The sequence below is a fragment of the Delphinapterus leucas genome, chromosome 10 (genome assembly GCF_059928025.1).
Source record: "Delphinapterus leucas isolate spDelLeu-1000000601 "Yukka" chromosome 10, BTC_Dleu_Yukka2, whole genome shotgun sequence".
Lineage (NCBI taxonomy): Eukaryota > Metazoa > Chordata > Mammalia > Artiodactyla > Monodontidae > Delphinapterus > Delphinapterus leucas.
Genome location: NC_143138.1, coordinates 50,249,100 through 50,267,948, shown reverse-complemented (window position 1 = coordinate 50,267,948; position 18,849 = coordinate 50,249,100). Strand labels below are relative to the sequence as shown.

General features: G+C 38.8%; 1 protein-coding gene and 1 pseudogene across 9 annotated transcripts in view; both read right to left on the bottom strand.

Annotated features, from left to right (window-relative positions):
• The window catches only part of RBMS3 (RNA binding motif single stranded interacting protein 3), a 716,964-nt gene that overhangs the window by 463,124 nt on the left and 234,991 nt on the right, over window positions 1-18,849 (bottom strand). For all 8 annotated transcript variants that reach the window (XM_030764126.2, XM_030764120.2, XM_089918953.1 and 5 more), the window contains exon 3: window positions 18,791-18,849. In XM_030764126.2, the coding sequence (XP_030619986.1) occupies window positions 18,791-18,849 (59 nt within the window). The remainder of the gene's footprint in view (window positions 1-18,790) is intronic.
• The window catches only part of LOC149748233 (DNA primase large subunit pseudogene), a 91,877-nt pseudogene that overhangs the window by 18,689 nt on the left and 54,339 nt on the right, over window positions 1-18,849 (bottom strand). The window contains exon 2 of the transcript XR_016394667.1: window positions 1-18,849. This exon is cut by the window's left edge and continues 18,689 nt beyond it. The product of XR_016394667.1 is annotated as a DNA primase large subunit pseudogene (transcript).

The following is an 18,849-nucleotide window of genomic DNA, read 5'->3' as shown; positions in this document are numbered from 1 at the left end:
CCATACAGAGAATCCTTGTAATCACTGCTCCATGATATCTTCAAGTTCTTAGCCTTTTAAGTATTATTTTTACAGAATTATATTCAGATTTTAGATACAGTTTTATAATTTGCTTTTCCTGGCTATCTTTTAATGGATTAACTGAGAAATACTGATTAGCCCTTATTACATGCTAGGTCTTGGTTTTGCAGATATAGGAAAATGTGATCCCTCCCTCAAAGAATTCACAATTCAGAGAAGACATAAATGTCAACCAATACTTACACCTACCAAGCAAAACTATCTTCAATAATCACCATGCATCATCTTTTGACCTAGTTATTAGCAGAGCATAGAGAGACTTTTCTATTTTTCTTTTTCCCATTTTACGTCATACTATAGCTAGTTTCCTATGTGGCCTCAAAGTCTTAAAAATTATCTTTTTAAATGGTTGTAAAATACTCCATTGCTTTAACCAGAGTTTAGTCATTCTCCGTTTTTGCATATTTAGATTATTTCCAAATTTTCAGTAATACAATGCAAAGATTACATCTTTAGGAAAAAATGACAAGACTGAGTTTATTTTGCTGAAAGGGCTGGAAAGTTTAGTGACTCTTGAAATGTAGCCATCAAAGAATAAAACAAACAACTTTTGCTTTTAAACAAGGCTGATAAAAATGAGACATCTCTATGGCCCCTTTAAATTAATTTTTTTCTTGGTTAACTTTTCACAGATAAATTATCAATAATTTCACCAATTATCAGTCATTTCCACTTTGTTTGGGTCCATTTTTTTATGACTTAAAAGAATCCTACAGGTCTACGCGCTTAAAGTGAGCTACCGTCCACTGGATCAAGGACATGGTCAAGTCGTAATGACGCACGTATTACCCGGGAGGTCATTTTTTTCCCTGCTGGCTGGGGCAGCTCAGACGTCTATGTGACCTGGGCAGAGCATCAGTCCCAGTTCCTGGCTAGAGAGAGGGAAGCATTTCCTCTCTAAACTTAGAGGCCACGTTTGTATTTCCGGAGTGGATCTGAAGGTCACAGCCTCTGTGTTTCCACATGTGTGCAGTTAGCTAATGAGGGCTGGGAATACAGAACACAACCATCTATCTACAAATTGTTCAGAGAACAAAGCCTGAATAAAACCACTGGCAGCACAGAGCTTCAGGCAATGCTTTAATTCTTGAGTTAAATCCAAATGAGAAAGCTTTTCCTTTTTCTCCCGTTGTCCAAAAAATTCAAGGAACTCTGGCGATGTCCAAGGTGACTGGTTATTATGGAAGAACACAGATGCCATGCCAAGGTAGGACGTTATAGTTTCCAGTGCATGAGGACTTCCTGTTTGCCTATTATAACGATCTTCAGCTTGACAAGAAACCCCACAAAACACATTCATGCCCTGCCTCAGAATGATTTAATTTTGGTTACAAATAGGAAAGGGCTACCCTTCCTGCAAAAAATCCCAGCAGCAAAAACAGACTAAGTGCAGATGATGGTGTTAGAGAAGTGAAATAATTCTCTCAACAGTTCCAGTAAGTAGGATCTAGTTATAAAGTCAGCACCTGGAAGGAGAACATCAGGCCTGAGACATGTAACCCTCAAGGACTAGACCAGAAAGAAACAGAGTTACAATCCAAACATTATAAAAATTCAGACTCAAATTTGGGCAGGGGATTCTAAAGTGAGGTTAAAAGCACGTACCAGAAGAGTTGACAAAACTGGGCGACGCTCAAGACGAGGCAGCCTCTGGGTGGAGGTGGAGACTTGAAGGCAACTTAAGACAATAGGAAACTATGTGGATGGGGGAAGAATCTTTGGAGAAAAACCAGCTTGAAAAAGGAAAGACTGACGTGAGCAGGCATTTGGGTGTTTTTGCTGCAAGAGTTGGTTCATGGATAAATTCAAAATATTAATAGTCTTTTTGATTAAACTTGATCGTACATTTAGAATCCAAATAGAAAATAGTTGTTTATCCCTGGGTTCATCCATCAAAGACATAATGACACCAAAACGCTCTCTACAACTAAGTGCAAGCTATTTAAAGAAAAGAAGGGAGGCTGGGTAAGTAATTGGGACGGAGTGGCCTCTTCAGAGGTCTTAACCTTATCCCCGCGAGCAAACATGGGAGGCCAGCCAAACAGAACTTAAACAAGATGAAAGAGAATGTTTGCTGTGAAACTCTACCACATGGGCCCTTTAAGGAAGCACATGCCTCATTCTGAATCCTGAGAGTAAAAGAAATTATCAACAGCACTGTGCCTGCCTACCACCATCCATAATTCTGTGATATTTCCCCACTTAAAATTGATTAAACTGCTACTCGCATTGAAGTCAACACAGATGAAAGGCTAGACGTTGGTCAATATCACTTAAGTGCAAAATTGAAGTGAACAGAAAATGGTTCCCAAAATATATTAAAAAAAAGAAAATAGCTCTAAATGAAACAAAATGATCAAAATATTTTCAAAAGGTACTATGCTTTCAAGGCACAACCTGCAGGTTCTTTTACATCTATATTAGGTGACATAACAGAGCTATAATCCCCATCAATACTGTTGTAATGGGATGCAAGGGGGTGGGTGAGAACCACGGTGTGTTTCTTTCGAACTGTTCGCCTCACGCAAACTTAAAACACTGTGCTTGCGTCTGCTTGTCATTACTACCATCCAGGATCTGTCCTGCTAGTCTTACTTATGGGGATTATTTTGAGGGAGGAATTGCAAATAATGGGAGCAAAGCTTTGACAGACTATGACCGGATGCTGGCAATAGTGGTCGACAAGTTGTCCACCATCTCCAGGTTCATTTCCTCTGCAGTAAAATGGAGATAATAATAATTCTGAGTTACTTGATATCCACTCAACAAGCTATTAAAAATTGAAGCCATGCATGCCTTCTGGGGCCAAGCACGTACACAAGTGAGTGAAGTGGGCTGCTTTTATGAAAACAGCAGAGTGGTTTAGGCACCACTAAAAAGTATTCACATCTAAATACTTTTAAGCAGTATTGTAGCCAAACAACAATCCTTCACTAGACAGATTTGCCCTGTTGATGACTTACAGGAATGTTCTAAGAGATTTCTAGACTCCGGGATGCTGAACAACTATTTGACCAAGGCTGAGTTGCACAGCGTATTAGTACAGATACATCTCCTGCCCCACAGCCACCGTTTACCGTACTTCTGAGGATCCCACAGGGCATCATCAACTCATTCGCCAGCTCACTCTGTAAAGCAGGGTTTCCTTCCTGGACAAACAGATCAAAGACGCCATTCCTGACCCTTGTCACTGGGATTCACTTTTCACTTCCTTTTTTTTTTCTGTCTTAGTCCTTTAGTCTGTTTTATTTGGTTTACTCATTGATTGGTTGGTGGGAAATAGGTTGAAGACTTTACTTCCTACCCTTAAGGGAATTCAGATGAGATACACAAGAAAAAAATATTGGTGAATGCTGATAGGTCTGATAGCCCTTGACACTACAAGAGACCATGGGTTCATAGAGAAACCATATGTCTTCCTCACCACACAGACCAACTACCCTTCAGTTTGCCATCATGGCTGATGTTTTCACCCATGCATGGACAATACGGGCTTTTGATTTTCCACAGAAGGTCACTTATAAATTGGAACTGTCTTATCTGGAAAGTTATACTTCATATAATTTTAAAAAATAATTTCCCTAACAAGAAGCAGAGCCAAAGGACTGGCTCCAGACTAGTAACTTTAAAAAGACATTGAGAGAGGAAAGATAGGCTGACTTGGACAACATAATAGGATGTGTTATTTGTAGTAACAGTCCATGTTAATAGGACATAATAGGTGGAAATACAATGATGCAAGTAGAAATGTTAAATTTTTACACAGATTTCACCCTAACCCTAACATATACACATTGTATCAATGCTTGATCAAGATTTTTGATCATTGTATAAGCAATGTTGATACCTTATAACTTGTCATATTATCTTCTCACAATAGAAGAAAATCGCAAAGCACCCGATCACTATCGAAGGCATAACAACTTCCCCTGGACTTCTTTGGTTTATGTAACACAGCAGATGCTTACTTACAAAGAATGGTGAGGATTTCGCTTCAAGCTTCTTTTAAGAAAATTATGTTCTACTAAACTACAACAAACTTTGATGTAAATCTTTATAGAATGATTTTTAAAACTCTCTTAGGATACAAGCGTCTCATAAATATTTTTCCCTGTCTTACACACACACACACACACACACACACACACTGTAACATACATATATCATAATATGTATAATAAATATATAAATAAATATATTAATACATATAAAAGTTGTATGTGTACATACATATTTCACTTGGAGTTTTCTCGTTTGTTTAAAACAATGGTTAAAATTGAGTAACACTGGGCTTTCCTGGTGGCGCAGTGGTTGAGAGTCCACCTGCCGATGCAGGGAACATGGGTTCGTGCCCCTGTCCGGGAAGATCCCACATGCCGCGGAGCGGCTGGGCCCGTGAGCCATGGCCGCTGAGCCTGCGCGTCCGGAGCCTGTGCTGCGCAACGGGAGAGGCCGCAACAGTGAGAGGCCGCAACAGTGAGAGGCCCGCATACCGAAATTAAAAAAAAAAAAAAATTGAGTAACACTGAAGGAAATTCCACTTTTCATATGGGAATCTTTGGTTTGTTAAGTTTTCCTTTAGTTGGCAGAAAATATTTGCAAACCATATATCTGATAAAGTTGGTTAATGTCCCAGTTATATAAGGGACTCATACAACTCAATAGCAAACCAACAAACAAAAACAACCCTATTAACAAATGGGTGAAGGACCAAAGGATATGAATAAATATTTTCCCAAAGAAGATACACAAATGGCCAAAGATAATGAAAAGATGCTCAACAACACTAATCATCAGGGAGACGCAAACCAAAACCACAATGAGGTATCACCTCACACCTGTTAAGACAACTATTATCAAAAAGATATGAAATGTTGGCAAGGATGTAGAAAAAAGGGATCCCTAGTGCACTGCTGGTGGGAATGCAAATTGGTGCAGCCACTGTGGGAAAACAGTATGAAGGTTTCTCAAAAACCTAAAAATATAACTACCATATGATATTCAGCAGTACCTCTTCTGGGTATTCATCTGAAGGGAAAGAAATCAGTACCTCAAAGAGTTACCTGCAACCCCTTGTTCACTGCAGTATTGTTCACAATAGCCAAGACATGTAAACAACCTAAGTGTCTGTCAACAAATGAATAAGGAAAATGTGGTGTATATATATGTACATATATATACAATGGAATAATATTCAGCCTTAAAAAAGGAGTTCCTGCCATTTGCAACAACATAGATGAATATGGAGAACATTATGCTAAATGAAATGTCAGACACAGAAAGACAAATACTGCATGATATCACTTATATGTGGAACTTAAAAAATCAAATATACAGGAGCAGAGAGTAGAAAGGTGGGGGAAATGGGGAGATGCTGGTCTAAGGGTACAAAATTGCTGCTACGTAGGTTGACCATGTCTAGAGATCTAATGGGCAGCATGGTGAGTATAGTTAATACTGCAGAACTGAATCCGGGAAATGTGCTAAGAGAGTGGATTTCAGGCACCCTCATCACACACACACACAAACACACACACACACACACAAATGGTAACTCTGTGAGGTAACATGTTAATTAGCTTGACTACAGTAATCATTTCGCTGTGTACATGTGTATCAAATCACCATGCTGTCCACCTTAAACACATGCAATTTTTATTTAAAAAACAAAATTTTAAGTTTTCCCCTACTCAAATTATTCTCAATTTCATCACCTGCTTCTCTATGAAAAACACAGTATTAGCCATAATTTCTTTATATTGTATATATGAAATTAGAGATTTTCTGATTTTTAACCTCTTGTTACTCAAAAATATCTCATGAGAACTTTGAGAAACTCTTTAATCACAGTTTTTTAACAGTATTTTTTTAGTGAGCTTCTAAATTCTACCTCACGTAATTCTCTTTTTTAAGAAAAAAATTTCTTTTCTTTCACTCTTCAATAAAAAGCTACAATTTTCACTTTAATTATCTATTATAATAAAAGTACTCCAAAGACATAAACTCCAATGCCTTGCAGTCCATGTCTCATGGGATTTTGCCACTTGGTTTCATTTAGTACAATCTCAAACATGGTTATTTTTCACATCACCTTTAAGCCCAAAGCCTAGTGTGTTTTTGAGCAGTTGCTTCCCTAAAATCTTTTGTTTCAGCTCTCACTTTTCCCAGAGTGGACAAGCCCCAAGGATGTGAAAAGCTGTTATATCTGCAGCTTAAGCGTTTTATTATCTCTTCTTGAGAGAAACTATATCTTTAAAAGCGGCACAGAGAAGGTGTCCCAAAGATGCTCCATGAATACAGGTTTCTTCCAACTCAGGGCTGATGTCAGCTTAATGACCAATAGGTCTATTCAGATGCCTAGTAATTAAAATAAACTGACCTTTTAAGAGAAGTAGTACAAATTAAATGTGAACCTTGCTATTTTCTCTTATTTCACAACACAATGCGGAAACCAAGCTGGTTTTTAAAATGATCATATGAAATAGAGACCTTATATCACTAATATTTTATGGATAAAGAGACATGTGAGCCCACTTACAGCCACTTACAATTATAACAAATGATACATTCATCCTTCAAATTCAATTTTGGTTTTTATAGTTTGAGGGTTTTTTTTTCAGTCATGTGCATGAGTTTTTCTCTTTCATATGCCAGAGTTCTCATTTCTTAACTAAAGGAAAGGAAATATAGCTATTTTAAGAGCAGCATGAATAACCAATAAGTCAATAAGAACAAACATCAAATCATATGATTTTCACCATCCCTTAAACAAAATATGCTTTTACCACGGTTTCAAAGCTAAGGAAGCAAGAATCTTTAGGCTTTTTTTCCTTTTACCTTTGAACCTGTAAAACAATGTTATGGAGTGAACATCATGACAAAGGGTGAACAAAGGGGCACTTTTTTCTTTCTTTCAGAACCTACCCAACTCAGAATGAATTCCACCACCTGCCACTGTGATGGAATGCACTTTTCTTCAAAGACATCAAGTTTATAGGCCTTGAAAAATCCTGAGGGCTATCGTATAGCCAACACAAAAACGTATGAAAAAAAGTCCTTTAAATACTTTTTGCTATTAACAAAGCCAGTCTCATGAATAAACAACAAGGTCCTACTGTATAGCATAGGAAACTAAATTCAATATCCTAGGATAAACCATAATGGAAAAGAATATTAAAAAGAATGTATATATGTGTATAACTGAGTCATTTTGCTGTACAGCAGAAATTAATACAACATTGTAAATCAACTATACTTCAATTAAATAAGTAAATAAATAAAATTAAATTAAAAAACAAAGCCAGTCTCAATAAACACATGTCAATTCATGAAATACACATTCCTTGAACACTTCAAAAGTACTCATAACTGCATTAAATTGTATAAGATATAATGGTGCTCTAGACAAGATGGTTCCTACAAGAAGAAATCCAAGTGCAAGACCACAGAAAAATTTACCTGACAGACGTGCCAGACACATTACAAACAGGGTTCCGTGTAATTCTGAAAATACTTTTTTCATTGTAGGTATAAATAACCTCATTTGACAGTTAAGGAAACAGATGCTTAGAGACATTATGTAACTTGTCCAAGAAAACTAAGATTATTACTTAGAAATTGTCTCAGTGTAGACTTCATCTGAAAACTCCTTGAAGGACTAAGAGGGTTATTTTGGGGGAAAAAAATCTATATTTTTTTCAAGTCCTATATTTGAAAGGATATGTATTTACATGGTGTTGCAAGTTTACATGAATTTTAGTAAGCTGGACACACACCAATATAATATTTATCCATTCTATGTCATTACAGTTCATATATTATTTAAAAGAAATATTACTATATTGGATTTCCCATATATTTATGAAATCATTGATGAATGAAGATAGATAACTTCAAACAAGTCAAAGGGATAATTACACACTAATAAATATTCTCAGTTATAAGTGCTTACCTTTAAAGAATAACTGGAAAATGTATGTATACTATGTCTCTGGTACCCTCGGTGGTTTTACAGGCCTTTGGAACATATACCCAGCCATGTTTGTTCTTTCTACTGATGTGACATCAAAGGCTCCCAGAGAGAAAGATAAAGCCCGTGGAATCTAAGACCCCTCTGAGCCGTCCTGTTTCCTCAACACTTTGACAGTAGAAAATAAGGTCCATGAGAAGCCTGAGGAGTTTATAATCTAGATGAAGACACACACTAATCACAAAAGCCCAAGAGATAAGGGGGTGTAAGATCTTTGCTCCCAGATGACGCTCAGAGGAGGTGGTGTTGTAAAATGTATAAATAGGATGAGGAGAGTCTACTCAGGGCTTCTTGGGAAGGTGAATTCTGGAAGAAATCATTAACAGACTAGCGGAGTTTAGGAGAGTGAGCATTTTATATATATTTTAACAAACTCTAAACATGGGGAGTTGAAGGACAGGAGCAGGAGAGCAAACAGGATATCTGGACAAAAGGATTTCTGTGAAGTTAGAAGACATGCGTTAGCAAAAGTCACATTCAGATTATGGCTGAGAGCAACATAACTCTACCATTTTATTTTTTAATTTTTATTTTATATTGAAGTATAGTTGATTAACAATGCTGTGTTAGTTTCAGGTGTACAGCAAAGTGATTCAGTTATACATATACATGTATCTATTCTTTTTCAAATTCTTTTTCTTTAGATTTTTTGGGATGTGGACCATTTTTAAAGTCTTTATTGAATTTGTTACAACATTTCTTCTGTTCTATGTTTTGGTTTTTTTGGCCATGAGGCATGTGGGATCTTAGTTCCCTGACCAGGGATCAAACCCACACCCCCTGCATTGGAAGGCAAAGTCTTAACCACTGGACTGCCAGGGAAGTCCCCTCTTTTTCAAATTCTTTTCACATTTAGGCTACCATTTTATTTTTAAATGATTTTAAACTCCACACAAATTATTTATATTTTTTTCCAATAAAATAATCTCTTCACACGCAAAAGAGCTAGGGAGATAGGTTATAGTATTAAATGATGTCAAATATACATTTATGCTTTAAAACAGCAATGTTGGGACTTCCCTGGCAGTCCAGTGGTTAAGACTTCACCTTCCAATGCAGGGGGTGCAGGTTCAATCCCCGGTTGGGGAGCTAAGAGCCCACATGCATCGCAGCCAAAAAACTAAAACATAAAGCAAAAGCAATATTGTAACAAATTCAATAAAGACTTTAAAAATGGCCCACATCAAAAAAAAAAAAAAACCTTAAAAAAAAAAAGCACTGTTACCTATTAAATTTAATGTTGGTGGAGAGTTTTACTTTTGCCTAATGTGTATATTCACAGTGATTACAAGCAAATGCTGAGTAAATATAGAGCTATAAGACACTCTTGAAGAAAAATGTGCAGTTGTATGACTCCCAGAACATGAGTAGATATTTTGTTTTACATTTATCTCAAAGTCTTCTCAAAGTTAACTCAGCACCATTGCATCATCATCACCTTCATAAAAGAACCCTCTAAAATACTGAATATACTGAACTGAGAAAAACAGTTTCGAAAGGATCATCTTTGACAGGAGAAGTGTCTTTAGCTGCAGTTGTATGGCTGAGTTGGAGACAACACATGGCGACCATTTACCTTCAAAGTAAGTGTTCTTTCCTAACTCTGGCTATAAGACTATAAACACTGGAGTTTTCTCAAAAGAGGCCCAGGATGAAAATTTCATGTAAAAGGTACCTACAGGACAATTCTGACTGAAGTTACCAAAGTTCCTACGCAAACGAACTGTTTCTGAAATGAAAACAAAACTCAGTATCAATACCAAAGGAAGCAAATATATGTTTATATATTGATCACCTGTGCCTAGCTGCAAAATTAATACTATACCAGATTAGAGAAAAATTCGCAAAAGAAGTTCAGGGAAAAATCACACACTTCATACCGCAAAGGGAAATGGGAAATTTAGTTGTCTAAACAGAACTGTTTTCATCTTTTCTTTTTGGTAACCTAATTCCAGTATTTGAAAATTAAATAAATGTGTTTTTCAAGTCTCATTGCATCTTGGGCTCCTTGCACTAGAGGCTGTGAGCCCAGCTGGGGGAGGAGCCTATTCCTCTCAAAATGTAATTCCTCAGACTCATAAATTTCACAGAATATTTATTTTAGTTTTCACTGATTTGGGGAAATAACAGGTATTGAAAAGAGGCTTTTCATGGTGTTTAGTTTCTTCCTTTACTTGTTTAGTTTCCTTGTGGACTAGGCCCGGATAGGTATGCTATTTTCTGGAAACCAAATGGTTCTACTTACACACACGTTCTGCCCGGGTACATGTCAGTGTCACTTACTAGGATTGGTCTGTAGGTAGGGGCTACTGCATACCCTGCAAAGACTACAGAAAAATATGACAAACTAGAGTATCCATCCCTCCCTCCAGGTTCATGGGATTTAATACAGAAATCCACACTTTCCTCACTTGCTATTTAAGTACTCCCGGTTAGTGACTAAAGGAGAAAATTAAATAATAAATAAAATGGATTAATTCCAAATTTGTCTAAGTGTACCGCCTCCTACTTAGTTACCCAGAAATACTTTAAAAAAGCATATAACAGGGCCATGAATCTAGAACTGCTAAATGGATTCATTCACACCCCTCCATGAAGCAATCTAGGTGGGTTCTATCCCTCTCTATAAAAATGAATCTAGTATGCAGAATTATTTCTCTTAGAGAAGAATAACAATTTATGGTTTCATTTAATAAAGAATTAATGACACCCTTCATGGATGATCTCAGAACTTTTGGATCCTTGTCTTCAACTTTGATTTTAGGGGTCCAATGAAATGGTAAGGGCAACATAATCTTCCATAAATATAATTCAAGCAGCCTGTGACAACAAAGGCAAGAAGGGAGTATTTCAAGATCTTAGAAGTCGGTATGCTTGGCACACTCTAATGGCTCTTATATCCTTTGGCTGTTAAGCATGGAAACTTTCTATGGAATATCCATTACTCATTCCCTCTGCTCTAAACTCATAGCCTGTCAGAAAAAAATGGCTGGCGGGGGTGGGAGGTGGTACAGAGGAAGCCAAACTTAAAAAGCAGGAAAAGGCAGAGACAAGTCAATTCATCGAAGATTTACACCTTGTTTTCAATGGCTTCTTTCATTTCATTTCCCCTGACTTTTTAAAATTAGCAAATACACTGGACCCAGGAGGAAAACACATGGGGAAAAACAAAACAACAAAAACAAAGCAGTGCAAATCTCTGTGACTTGTACAATAGCTCTTACTGGGTCCTGGTGTTTGAGTGGCTGAATGAACTGCGGTCTGTTTTTCATTACTCTCCATCTGGAGCTGCGGCCTGCTTTGTTCAGCAATTTCTGGTCATTTGGGCCTGCTGGTGACTGTTTTGTTTTATGTTGCCATATTATACAGAATGAAAGCTGCCGCAGCCACCACCCAAGAAAGAACAATCCTGAAAACGAGAGGTTATGTTGAAAGAGCTCCCCACGACCCCTTCCGGAATAGAGAGTGAGTGTGTTTATCCGGGCCTGCCTACCATACAGACTTAGACGCCTGGGGGTGGGGTGGGGTTCAGGAGGGAACAAAAGCCCTTCCTTCAGACGCTAAGACCCAGGAAGTGTCCAGAGCTGGGTTAATTCTGACGCCTTTTCACCTCTAAGGAGACTAGTGCATGTACTTTCTCATACCTCACTTGCAACAGCTCATGAAAAACTGAACTCATATCATGTCTCTAAAAACAAAATCAATAAATCCTGTCTTCATAATATTTGGTTTCAATTGCATAGCCTTAGTCCAGAGGCCACACTGCAAATGATTCAAAAGCAAGTGTTTCCAAGAAGACCGAATCCAATTTTCATTCTTTAATGACAGGCGCCCTTAGTGATTTTGTTTAAAAAAGCCACCTCAGACACCGTTTCCATTTCCCTCCTTAAGAAAGCAATGGTCAAGAAGAACTCTCTTCTACCTTTTCGTTAAAGAAGCAAAGGGTAACATTCTCTCTTAATTCATTGCTATTTTCAGCTAACTTTAATTTACAAAAACAAAGAAACATATGCAGGTGCTACTAAGGTTTAACAGAAAGAACAGCCAAAATATAAATATAATTGAAACCACTTTAGGTTTTCCAAGAGCTGTTTTTGCCTTTTTTTTTTTTTTTTTTTTTAGAAAAGACAATATAACAAGTTTGGAGAAATGTAAAGTTAATAATAATCTATCACCTTAACACAAAGATTTTCCCTGCTTAATATTGCCATTTTATACAGTCAGCATGAGGTATTGTTGAGCATTACCTATGTATTAACTCATTTAATTATCAAGTCAGGCCCTATTATTATCATTTTATAGATGGGGAAACTGAGGCACCCAGCAAAGTTAAGGGATTGACCACAGGTCACACATCTATGAAGTGGAAAGGCAGTGTTTGCACCAAGCATCCTGGCCACCCACAGACATAACGATGAGCACTACTGACTGTCAAATATTTCCATAGCTCCATGTTTATGGTACACATGATTTTATATTCTTCCATACTCACTGAACTTCCTCTAATAAACAATTCCATGGTTTGTCGTAGTTTAGTCCTCTCGACTATCATGGTAATGGCTGTATAACAGTGCTACCCATATAGAGAATAAAGTGGTGCTAAGCGTGAGCATATAAAACACTTTAAAAATATGTCTGAATAAAATCTCTCAGTAGAATTAGTAGCATCATAGTACATTCCCGATTGCTCTTTTCATAATGACTTTTTCTTTCTTTTACATTTTGATATTTATTAACAAAAATGGTCCAGAAAAGTCCTGGGTCAACATTACAGTGATAAGCATTAAAATAAAAGTTGTTCTTAGTTATACTGTTTCTAGGGGACAGTAACCAATCCAGAAAGCTGTTTTATCTCCTAAAACGGGACTTAAATCACACCATTCAAGCGTTAGATTTCGAAAGAAATTCTTCCTCTTCTCTTTTGTCAAAGCAAAATATACCGGAGGTCTTTGTTTTTACCTGCAAGGCTGCCTTTCCCGAGAAGCTCATGCATATGTGGATGGATGAAGGGGGGTTGGGTGGAGGGAGAAGGCAGACAAAAAAGAAAAAGATAAAATCGTAAAGTAGGAAATAAAAGCTAGTGAGGAAGACGGGCTACCAACTGCCCAGGGATTGTTCACTGAAGTAAATCCTCTAGTCCCTCCAGATCCATTTCCAGAGAGGAGTTGAGTGAGGCCAGAGCAGATGACGCATCCTTGCTTCTCTGGACACTCGGTTGGGGCATTTCTGGTTGGACGGATTCCTTCTTGATGTCTTTACCTCCACTGAGGATCCAATGGCTCTCAAAAAAGAACTGGTTTGGATGACTCAAAGAAAAGCCACAATCATCTATCTACATTATGTGTCATCTTGAAGAACTTCTGACAGGCTACCTGGTAATGTGTCCCTTTTACTAAATCCAAAATCTGGTTGATCCCTGAGGGAGGGATCTTGTACACTTGCATCTTCTGCCTCAGCAGTTGAGGATCACTGTGCCAGAAAGGGCACCCATGATAATCCCCTTGGCTTGGTGGATTGGTTAGGATAATCTTCAGGCAACTGTAAAGTGTGTAGTCTGTCCTCTTGCCTTCCTTTCCAAAGCTATGACAGATATTGTAAGAGTAGCCTTTATCAGATTTATCTGGATCCATCTTTCCTGTGATAAATGTCTGCTTCCAGAGCTGCCACGCCTGTTCCAAGGTTAGGCCAATGTCCTTCAGGAAGAGGCCGTACTGCGTGAGGCCCCCATGACGAAGATGGTGATTTTCCCGCAGGGCTTTATGTAGCTGATCTATGCAAGGTGGGAAGGATTTGGTAGAAAGCGAATCGATCTGATCTAAAGAAACCTTCCCAACATTTGTCTGTGTACTGTAGTCTTGACCAGTGTACGAATGACTGAGGTGGCTGAGCAGTGGCTGGAGTCTCTCACCTGACTGCACAGCAGGCAAGGACCTGGCTGTTAAAGCCAAAACCTTGGACAGTTTGGTTTTAAATTCATTCAGGATGATCGCCGCAATGTCCTTGAGTTGTACATAAGCAAAGCCATTTTCCAAATAGACTTTCCTTCCTCGGAACAAATCCAGAGCATCAGCAAAAGGGCTCTCATAAACTGACTGCAACTGAACCCCACCTAAACGGTGTGATGAAGCCACAATATCCTGTTCTCGGAGAGTCTTCTCTTCATCACTTATAGCCTCCAACTGCAAATGGCTATCCTTTAAGAAACTCTGAATTTTGTCCTTGGGTAAAATACTGAATTGAAATAGAAGGAGATTCATTTCTTGTTGAATGAACCAGCGCCTAAGCTCTTCGGACTGGCAGTAAGCAAGGTGTAAAATAAAGTGAGAAACGTGATCTCTTCTTCGGGGTTCATATTCATCTTCCAAGTTTTCTCTGTAGGAAAACTTAAGCTTCCGAAGCTCAGCCTCCAGCTTTCTCTGGTATTGCTCGGTTCCTTTCACATAGCTCACACCAAGACTCTTAACTGCTTTCAGCAATTTAACTCTATCGGCAGCCAAGTTTTCAAATTCTATCAAAGATATGTTTCCAGAAGGCGGCTGCAAGTAAAACAGAAGGCTATGTGGGTAGCAAGCATTCCTCTGGTCATCTGCCAACCTCAGTTTCCTCCGATTTCCTCCAAGAAACTGCATCTTGTTATGTCCAGCCACACCAGACGTGAAAACAGACAAACCCCGGCAAGCATTTTCCCCGGGGAGGGGGGGTGCGGGAGAGTTCGTACAGGACCCCATATTGACTTTTAAAAGGCTCTACCAAATTAGCATGGTCCTAATGAAGAAGGGGTGAATTAGTTTCACAGTAACCAGCCTTGGAAGGCCCACATGTTACGTCTGCATCCTGAGTGGATATAAACTATCACTGCAAGTTGCTTCCATTTGCACGTTTCCAATCATTAACTGATTTATTCTGGGGACACTGGGCCTTTGTAGCCCTCCCAAGTGTGTTTTTCCCCCTACCATCCCTTCTCCCACTGGATGTGTAAGTGGGGAGTCCTCCTTGCTCCTAACTCCATATGGCTTCCCTCCTACCTAAACTCTCCAATGTAAACCTCACCTCACAACATTTTATAACCAATGCACCTTCATTTTCACCATGGTCTACAGACTCCCGGTATCATTCCTGCTATTTCCCCACAAATGCCTTCTGCATCAGTCCATTTCTCCAGTACTGCCCCTGCTCCAATTCTTGGCTATTCAAAACAACACTTCAATGCTGCTCTGGTGCCTGGTCCCATCAGCTCCTTGAATTCACAGTGACCTTCTTTCCAACCTCGGCAACTTGGTTGAGTTCAACTTCTTGGAGTTGAACTTCTTTCAACTCATCAATGACTATAAACAACTTTCCATAAATGGAATTGCTCTCTCTTCCCAACTGTATGGAGTTTCTACCTATAACTACTTCAGGGGCCGTTTTTCTGAAGAAAATAACAATACTCTAAATAGGACTTAAAGTATCATTAAAGTAGCATTTTTCCCCAGACATGGAAGTGGCAGTAGTATCTCTCTGACGACGAGGGCTAACTTTTAGGGTACCCGCCCCATGTGCTTGGTGAAAGATGTGATTCAGTCACCACTGCCATCCACGGGCTCCAAACGCTGAGGCCAGAAAATGCCACTGGAGGCTTTTATTAGTGTGAAATGACCGTGTGATCACCTGCCTCTTTGACATGAGCCTCAAGGCAAAAAGTCTAGCAGCCCTCTGCCCTCCCATAAGATCATCCTTAACTGCCTTTCCTTCAGTGATGTCCCGAGAGGGCTCTGTGGTCCCTCCCTCCCTTTATTTCTCCTTATCTTTCTTCCCTCCTTCCCTCCCTCCACTTTCTCCTTCCAAATTTATCAGTGCTTATTACGTTTGAGACCAGTAGTCTCCAAATTACTTTTTACATCCATATTATTATGAATAAAAATATCTTAGAGCAGCAAACTCAATATTTATACATTTATGTGTTTAAAACATGAGCATTTATAAAACTATACCAACAGGCACATTATAAAACACACACATAAAACACACAGAAACTTGACATCAAAACAGAGATATGTTCTAATATTTTCTTCGAGTATTTCCAATAGACAGTCAAGCATTCCCCTGCAACTCCCTTCTCTGAAGATACATTTTCTAGATTACACAGGTCCTGTCTTCACTGAGTTTAAAGGTTTCTTTGGAGAGAGAGAGGAAATTAAATAAGCAGCTACAAGAAGATGTGGACAGGAGTGTTAGGGGTTGAGGTAAGTATACCCACCACATCTGTCCAGATCAGCACCCCACTGTTAAGAGATAATTGCTTATAGAAACTCTGACAAGCCGTTTCAGCTACATCCCCTTCCTCTTCAAACCTTATGATTATAGTCTAGGATACAGCTTTTCCAGGTTAGCAATGGACCCTTTTGGTTTCACCAGTGTTGTACAGTGACAAGAGATACTTGCATTCCCGAGCAAACCTTTGCCTAGTGGAGGGTCCCTCCATATGGACCACTCCAAGGATCAGGCAGGTCATGGGATCCACTGAGGTTCACAGGGCTTATTTGTCTGTGAAGCATCTGCCTTTGTGACTGGGGCTCAATCAATATTACTGACTGCCTGAGTTGCGTGCCTCAGATGTCTCTGGTTGCTCCTGTAGATATTTTTACCCCAAACTTTAGGAATCGGTCAGGCATGTCTGGAAGTGACAGAATTAATAGTCTAAAGCTTCTTACACACCACATGCTTCCCACGGGCTGAGAGTGAAGAATATCTCACAGTCATGGCCCAATGTTGTTAGTATATGTCCTCCAAGGTTCAGTTTTCAGCTGCCTACCCTAATGGACCCCACTCCACCAGCTCCCCTACAAGTTATCCTTAGTGTTTTTATCTGCTCCCTTGGTTATGGCCATCATCGTAGCTCTGAGCTTTCTTGTAGCTCTGCCTTGACCTTGCCCACAGGGATGCTACACCAGGGCCTCTAGCTCAGGATGTCAGATACATAACTCACCACCTCTCCCCAAAACCCACCACTACTACTTCTGGACTTCCTGCTTCAGTCAATGACACAGCCCTCTTCCCCAACAATGACAGCTCAACATGTGGGTTTCATTGCCCGCATCCTTTCATCTTTATAGAAAATATCTAATTCTACCTTTGAAAACTCACGTGACCCCCTTTCCATTTTTCTAACAGTGCCTGAGGGACTTTCCTCATTTTCCTTGTGATCTATGGATTTCAAATGTACATTGCTTTTTTTTCTGCCTCTAGTTTCTTCCCCCCTGTAACTCAGTTTCACCCACTTTGGCAAAATAACTTTTCTAAAACACAGGTAGAATCATAGCATTTCTCCTCAAAAAAACATATAAGGGCTGTGTACAGAATTAAGTTCAAAATATCCAGGATAACTTTATAAATGCCTCCAAAATCTTGGCCCCTTCCTTCTTTCTACCGATATCCTTACCTGGGCATTTTTTCTATTCTAGTTATATGGGTCTGCTCAATTACATTCTGAAATTCTTTTTCCTGAACACCAACCTTTCCCAAGGCCATCCATTCTGCCTTGCCTTTACAAACTTCATTCCCCAAAAGGGAATCTCCATATTCTCCTCCCATAGTATTTTGTGGATCCCTGTATTATAGACACCACTGTTACACTCTCACATATATTAGGCTGATATACTGATCCTAACACATATATTAAGATTAGTTTCTTGGTTTTCTTGGTGGTTTCCTTTTCAACTAGAAATTGAACTATTAGATGATAGAAATGATGTCTTATTAATTTTTGTCTTGTAGTAGCTAAATACCTGGGGGAATTGTGAGTTTACAGGACACAGGGAATGTTGTTTTTTTCCTTAATTGCTGAATTGAATCTGACCATTACCCAATTAAGCCAGGATATACTCTCAGTGTATAAGTGTTCCGAAAACATGCACGCATTATATTTGTACATGAAATAGGGGCAGTGTTTAGAATGATCTTGGCTCTACCATATTTCTTGATGTTGGTATTATAAAAACGACTGGATTAGAGAAACAACAAATAACACATGTTACAAAAAGGATTTCAATTTTCCAGTATGAACTCAGTCATGCAAGAGAGCCCATATAGATTTCACAAATAAATGAATGCAGCCCTTAAAAGAGTACTGGATTCCCAGACATGAAAAAAACATGAGCCACAGATATAGCCAAATAACTTCAGAAATATTTCCAGGAAAAAAAAGGAAGCCTCGATAAGATACAAATTCTGAGATCTGTGAGATGCTTACAGCTGAAACTGAGACACAATGGGCCCATCAGTAAATTCATTCCTAGTCAACCAATGTAGCTAAAGCTTTAAACAACAGATAAATGAGAACATGTTTTGCATGGGAAAGTTCTCCCCAGAGTTCCTCATTTTTATGTAGGAAATCAATTTGCATCACTGATGATATCATTCAAATCAGACAACCCAAAGTTGTTAGGAGGTAATTTAGTTTTATGCTGAAGCAATTTGATACTTGTTCTGATTTGTGATTTTCATTTTGTTCGTTAATGAAAAAAAATTAATGAGCAATGTTGCTAGAAATACAACTCATCAAAGCCTTGGCGTGCTTAAAAAGGTTGCCATATACTGTACATTGGGATCGCTGTGCAGCTGGTGCCTGGGCCTCGCCTAGGAGGAGCCATCAGTGGAACACACAGGCGCAAGCTCAGGTATCAAGGCCCTGACACATACCTTTGCATTGATTTGTGTTTTTGTCAAGGATTGCCTTTGTGGATACGATTTTTCCATAC